The sequence below is a fragment of the Haliotis cracherodii genome, unplaced genomic scaffold, assembly GCF_022045235.1.
Source record: "Haliotis cracherodii isolate W230 unplaced genomic scaffold, xgHalCrac1.p SCAF_17, whole genome shotgun sequence".
In the NCBI taxonomy this organism is placed as follows: Eukaryota; Metazoa; Mollusca; class Gastropoda; order Lepetellida; family Haliotidae; genus Haliotis; species Haliotis cracherodii.
In genome coordinates, this window is record NW_027266272.1 from 6,406,119 (window position 1) to 6,413,707 (window position 7,589).

General features: G+C 41.3%; 1 protein-coding gene across 1 annotated transcript; it reads left to right on the forward strand.

Moving 5' to 3' along the window:
* Nucleotides 1–270: 270 nt before the first annotated feature.
* LOC139465135 (uncharacterized) lies at nucleotides 271–5,180 on the forward strand. Its single transcript, XM_071246824.1, has 5 exons — nucleotides 271–317; nucleotides 1,572–1,887; nucleotides 3,189–3,282; nucleotides 4,057–4,179; nucleotides 4,903–5,180. The coding sequence occupies exons 1-5, from the start codon at nucleotides 271–273 to the stop codon at nucleotides 5,178–5,180; spliced, it is 858 nt and encodes a 285-aa protein (XP_071102925.1).
* Nucleotides 5,181–7,589: the final 2,409 nt, after the last annotated feature.

Sequence of the window (7,589 nt, forward strand, 5' to 3'; positions counted from 1 at the left end):
TTTCCTCTACCACTATCAAACGGGTCCTCTGCCTTGCTGTTATCCCACCCCCATACCATAACGCTGCCGCCCCCGAACCGATGTTCTTCCATGACACAATGATTGACGTAACGTTCTCCTCGACGTCGGTACACTAGAATCCGTCCATCGCTGTGGCTGAGGTGAAAACGAGACTCGTCAGTGAATAGAACGTGTCCCCACTGCATGACCGTCCAGCGTAGACGCTGTCTGCACCACTGTAGACGTGCTTAACGGTGGTTTCCGGTCAAAATGGGACGTCTGGCGGGTCTTCTGGCGACAATCTCTGAGGCGACGACGTACGGTTTGTGAAGATATTCGTCGAAGGCCAGGGGTGCTTCTTGCAGTCACTGTTGCTGGCTGGAATCGATTTCGTAGGTATGTTGTTCGAATCCAGTTGTCTTGTCGATTATTGGTTACGCGTGGCCTGCCACTCCGAGGATGGTCTCTGACTGCATTCGTCTGTTGCCAATGTTTCCATAAACACCAAATGGTGTTTCCTTGGACGTTAAATTGTCTTGCAACATCACGTTGACTCGATCCTGCTTCAGGCATACTAATGGCTCGCAGACGCTCATTTTCTGACAGGCGTGGCATTTCGAAATGTTGAATAATTGCGTAATTTTGTTGTTTTTCTGAGTGGTTGATGTCAGCACGATGCTAAACAATGCATATGGAATCCCGTAAACATGGAGCGCTGGTGTTCATTGAAATGACGTGCAACTGCAGACTGGGACTCTCCAGCTTCAGGACGTCCTATGGTGATGTTGCGATTGGCAGCATTCAGTCTCGGCATTTTCCCACTTCCAGTAACCCGACAAACGTAGGAGAAAATGTTAACGGACGTTTGATCTTTTATAGTCATTGTCATTGCACATTGTTGTCACAACGTGCACGTGCATTCACCTTTTAATTTCTTTTTCATGACACTTTCGTGGAGTCTTATAAAAATCTCTGTATAAAGCGACATAGGGTTAAAACGGTTGCATTTGTACACTGCACCAGTTAACCAACATCGTTTAAAAAATATTGCGTTTGTATTGAATGTTTCATGGATTAACAAAATCAAGATTATCATTATGGCCTAAGCGTTTCTTTCTTTGAAGAGTGTATTTTATATCTTTTGTCAAGTCTGTGATGTTTGGTTGTAGCATTTGATCTTGCACTTGAGTGGAATAAATATCGAAATGAACTCACATAGATTTTCCCATTGCTCGCCTGGTTGATTTAAATAATGTTTGAATACTGTTAGGATTTCAACCATCAACAGCATCGTTTAATAGGTCGGTAGTAATATGATTCTCTGACCTGTTTGCATCTACAGAAGGTCGGAGTGAGCTTACCTGAATCTCGGTGAAAATTGAAAAGTGATCCGTCCCTAAATATAGCATTAGAATACATGTAAATTATACAAAGATGCTAATGAGGGGTATATCATTGCAAGGGTCTATGGTATTTCTGTCATTTAGTTTGAAGACAGAACAATATTACCTAATAGGGTCTATGATGTATCAATGCTCTTGATCGCTGTTACTAATAACCTTTATTTTCAGCCTCCATACACAGATGTGGACCATTCTTGTGGCCATTGCCTGTCTGTGTGCCCTCTCTCTGACACTGCAGGCGAGTGATGACGACTGTGTTCATCCTCCAGTCCATGAAGTTGCCCCTGGCAAGAATCATGATTACATCCGGTCTGTTGGCGCGCCCTCTATGTACGACTGTGCAGCTGAATGCAAATTGTTGCCGCCGTGCCTGTCCTTCATCTTTGACCCAGAGAAACGCGCATGTCAACTATTGAAGAAAACTAACCCCAGCTTCACTGTCGGCAGTGGCATCTTCTTGAGCAACATTCAAGACTGGAAAATGGTTTGTATGAAGGGTTACGTGTACTTCTGATGCGACACGGGACACGTACGTCACGTCCTCCTTGCTTGTTTCTGTATGAAGGCTTACTGCCCTGTTGACAGGAGGCACAGGTTTATAAGCAAACATTTACGATAAAAACTGTCGCCCCAGTATTTCCGATTGAAATATTTTATGAAATACTGATATATTCTGAATTAATGACAGATTTTTCGACGGATACCATAAATGCTCAAGGGTAAAAGTTCTTGTCACATACCTGAAACAGAGAGAATCAGCCAAAACCTTTAACTGTCGAACATGGAATTATATCACATGGAATGGTAAGGTAACGAAAAACAGTTCATAGGGACAGCGCTAACGTAACACTATTGGTTCAGGTGAGGTGAGGTGAAATGGGGTTCATCGTCGCGTTCAAGATTTTTGGACTTATAGAGCGAGACTGGTTGAGGGAACTTGACAGTCAGTAGTGAGCGCGTCTACCTTATGCATTGATGCAGGCTTGACACCTTCATCTCTCTGAGATTATTAAACGTTGACATAAGAACTGTGGAATGGCAGTTCATATTTGAGGAAGGATAAGTCGCAGAAATATCGAATCGAATCGAAGAGAACTGGGATTCGAACCCATGGTCCTAGGTTGCTTCAAGTTGAGGCGCCTTGAACGACTGGGCCACCTGTGGCCTTGAGCGACCACTGTGAACTATGTTGAACCCTATCAGAGGATTGCTAAGAGTTGCCAAGGTATGGCCTTTTAAGAGACAGTTTGAAGCAATGTATCCGTACATCCGTTTTTTCTTGGAAACAACATGCAATATTAGCAAACAATAAATTGGTTGCATTCCTTCGAGCTTTCTCAAACATTTTTGTTCAAATAAAAATAATAATATGATACATGTATGTCTAAGAAAAATGGAATCACGAGTGACGATAACTTTTGTCTTTGAGTAAATTTCTGATTTGACATAGAAACACTGACGTCTAATAAAGTCACATCAATCTTATCAAACGAAACAAAGAGGAATGGGGATGAAGGAGGCGGCGTAGTAAACCTACTCAATAATACAAAATCCGGAACCAAGGCTTACTATCCCATGAAATCGAATCGCGCAGCCTCGGCACGTGCACAGAGTGTTTACAAAGAAAACCGCCCTGCTGTAACACGTACCCAAGTGGTGTAAATAAACATAACACCCACGTCTTGGGGAAATTCATCTCTACCAGTTAGGGTTGATATTATTTTACTTATAATCTGTAAATATGTAAACGCAATGAAGCCGTATTTAAATTGTTTCTTTATCCAGCCACTGACAGGAGCGTGTGGTGACGCTTCCTGTGGCCCAAATTCGCGGTGCACTGTGGGAAGGTATGATCAACCGCTGTGTGTAAGCTATGCTGGTAAGTATACATTGTCAAGAAAATGTATGTGCATAATGTCTGTGTTACGTCGTCATGAAACCAATACACGCGTGTTGTTACCCCTGTTTTTGAACTCTCAACTGATCCATCATATCCATATCAAGTGAATTGCTATTTACGACGATCACGCTCCTGTAAGTCTCCACGCACGTGCTACCTGTGGCAATGACTCTGGCGTAAATCTCCACGCAGATTCTATTTAATGCAATGACCTCATGTAAGTCTCCACACACGTGCTATTTAATACAATGACTCCCACGTAAGTCTCCACACACGTGCAATTTAATACAATGACTCCCACGTAGGTCTCCACGCACGTAATATTTAATACAATAACTCCCACGTAAGTCTCCACGCACGTGATATTTAATACAACGACACCCACATTAGTCTCCACGCACGTGCTATTTAATACAATGACTCCCACGTAAGTCTCTGCGCACCAGCTATTTAATACAATGACTCTCACGTAACTCACCAAGTGTTTGATAAAGGTGTTAGAATCTACCCATAAACGTCGCCAGTAGTATAGGTAATGGGGATTCTGGACCACTTCCACTACCTATACTACTTCGCCTCAATTGTAATAAATCCATTATAACATGTACGGTTAATCACACCTACGTATGCATGCCATGAAATAAATAGATAGATGCCATACTTGTGTGTACCTACAGTTTCATATGTTCATATGTCATCTTATGAATCATACACATTATTTGAAATTTAGTCTTCTAACCTTCTTAATTCAAGTCATCGGCATGAACTGTACTCGTGATGCTGACTGTCACGTGACTATGACGTCATGCTTTCTGGGACAATGTCTGTGTCACCCTGGATACAGCCACAACATCCGACGTAACTCCTGTGACAGAGGTGAGCGTCTTAGCGGAAGCGGGTTATAAACAGTTTAAATATTCCTCAGGGAGTTGAGAATGATAACTGGTATGCGAACGGATCCACTGGTCGGGGGAAAATAAAAATCACATTTGACTAGTCACGTGCGATATATAATAATAATAATAATAATAATAATAATAATAATAACAACAACAACAACAACAACAACAACAACAATAATGATAATAAAAATAATAATAATAATAATAATAATAATAATAATGGAGTCACCAGTCAAAAAAAATTTCCAAGGCTGCAAGTGCACAGGTGGTTCAGTGGTCGAAGCTGCGTCACTTGCTACAGAATTCCCCAAACCACTATCTGATGGTCGTGAGTCGAATCCTATACACGCCCAGATCATTACCCTTGATGTGTCAGCCCCTGGCTATAGGTTTCCCCACAGTAGCAAATGTCAGTCACTGAAAACACGTTTGTCCTTCCTCCAACAAGAGTGAGTTAGTGAGTACGGTTTTACGCCGCTTTTAGCAATATTTCAGCAATATCACGGCGGGGGACACCAGGAATGGGCTTCACACATTGTACCCATGTCGGGAATGGAACCCGGGCCTTCGGCGTGACGAGCGAACGCTTTAACCACTAGACCACCCCACCGGCCCCCTCCCACAAGAACCTGACATACACTTATGTCATAGAAATTTTGCTCAAAGCAGCGTTAAAACCAACTCACTCACGTTTCAGACTGCAAGAGTTATGGAGACACCATGACGCCGTATAAGGGACTGGGCATAAGAGACCATAACAGGAAGACACTTAAGGTCGTTGGAGGGCTGGAAGATGCGATGAAGATGTGCATGTCGGCATGTGTGGAAGAAACCTCCTTCGTATGCAAAAGTGTAGATTACGGACGTCGGTACGAGCTTTGTCACCTCAGCAGTGAAGGCTACTTGGACGTCGCCGCTGAGAACAGACAACGGGATCTGCCTGGATGGTGGATGGCAGTACGGGGATGTCAATGATGTTATAGAGATCATACAATTTGTCCCTCTACAAATTAAGCATAATAAGAAGAACCCTCTGTAACAACCTGTTTTACATATAAGATGTCCCAAAACCACATGGTCGGTGGCTACAAAAACCCATTAAACTCAAATGTAACACATATATCTTTTCAAATTGTCGGTTTAAAGTATGTATCGCACTGTATGTCGCTTTATCATGCTTCAAAGTGAAATAAACCAATCAGAGAGCAGAACTACTGACCACACATGAGCCCATATACCGTCAGTAAAAATCCAAGATGTTTTTTATGACATATACCGTAGAGACGTATACCGTCAGTAACCGCCATCTTGGATTTTTCAATACCCACCTCACACATTTCTTATGAAAATTCTGGTACAGAAATTCGTCATTCGACACAGTTTTGTGTTTTAATATCATTAATTTTTATGTGCAAGGACGCCCATGTTTTTTGGATCACGTTCATGACTTTAATATGATTATATAAAGTTAAAATTATCAACAAGGTTTGGCATTTGAGGTTTGAAGAGTAGTCTCCCTTTTGACCCTTAACGTCTTAGGTTGTAAGTGTTTAGTTTTGGGTTTTAGGTTTTGACATGACATGTGCGACAACGATACCAAATAAACTTTTCGGTATAATACATTCGTTATTGTGTCTTTAGTTAGGCTAGCCTAACCTAATATGACACCATGTACGGCAACTAAGGACATCATAACTAATAGTGTCAGAGTCATATATTGTGACCAATTTATGGTGTACTGCACAGTAACTTGTTTATATTTCTAATCCACTCGTTGTAGCTAGTGCCTTGTGTGAACTTTAGACATGCCTTGTAATTAGCTGAATATTCGGCCATGAAAACTGCGGATAGAAAATATCTTTATTCAACTTGTCCGCAAACGAAGTATTATGCATGCAAGTCATAGACAAATAAAGTGATGGCATGGTAACATATTTGACTGCGCTATCCCCCTTGTATCATGATTCTGGAATACAAACAACTGATAGGATTGACACACACACATATATATATAAATGTTCCTGACTTTAAGAGTTGAGATGTCTAAAAGTCACAACAAAATCTGTAAAGGGAACGACAAGCCTCTCTAGTTCCAGGTTTAAGACCAGCTTTAGGCTTATTTAGTTTAGTTACAAGAACAACGACTGATGGTAAATCCTCTTCTTCATCTACTACGGTAATAATACTCTGAGGTGATAAAACTTCAAACTGACGCAATACGTCACGTTTGCCTAGGGAAGCCTGTATGGTCTCTGTTGCTTAGATATTGCATTAGGTTGAAAGCAGATTCTGTGTTTTACGACGTCAGTCTTAACCATCTAATGTCTATAGTTCATTTCAAGAATCTAATGTCCACTGTACACTTCAAGCTGTTTTATTTGTTACAAAGCCGTACATGTATCATCCATTGTATATTCTCGGTGAAGAGAAGTTGTGTGTGAGTGCAAAAAACATATTGTTTATGAGAAGAAAGAGGATGATATATCACCATAACCATGTGACATTGTTGTCAATCTGTCTACAACAGTTTCAGCTGGGGTAACGCATCGTTATCCAAAGCAGCTAAGATTCAGTGTCGATCACATTGCAAAGGTTTTTATTATAATGATCTGTTCACGTAATGATTCCTGTAAATTAAAACCGTGTTTCGTTTTACACGTAATAGTTTTGTTCTAAAAGTACATTTTTAACTTGGTTTGCAAAGTCCATTACTGTTCAAACAATAATGTATGTTCTTGTCCAAATTCGTCGCAGCAGGTGTCCCAATGCGCCTTGCTTGGTAGTGGACAAAAAACAATTTAATAGAGAATATCTCACATTGTCTTCTGTTTGTTTCCATATTCCTTTGTTCAAACACTTGTTTTAAAATGCTCAAATAATATCGCGTCTGGAGCAGACAATCCAGTGATTGACATCATGATCATCGATCCACGCAAATAGGATACGATGGCATGCATCAAACCAAGTTAGTCGCCTCTTACAAGCACAGTCGCCTTTTACGGCAAGAATGGGTTGCTGAATACCTATTCTACACCGGACCTTAGACACCATCGGGGCTTCAAGAGACAAGTCTGAGTTCACAAATGAGTCCAGGTGGCATCACAATTTATAGAAGAACACAACTCATCATTGTTACTGGCAATTTGAATGGCGTACGCTACCATGTTCGACCCTTTATGCAAATGCATAACGCCACGTTACAGCAAGATAATGCCCTCGTGCAACGTGTTTAATAAGAGATTTTTTAGGTAGGAAAACATTGCTATACTGTCTGTTTCTGCAGACCTCTCCCCCATAGAACATGTATTGGGTGATATAGAATGAGGCCTAAGGCAGGACTGAACCAGCTGGTAATGCCAGCTCAGTTGGGCCAATCTTTGACCG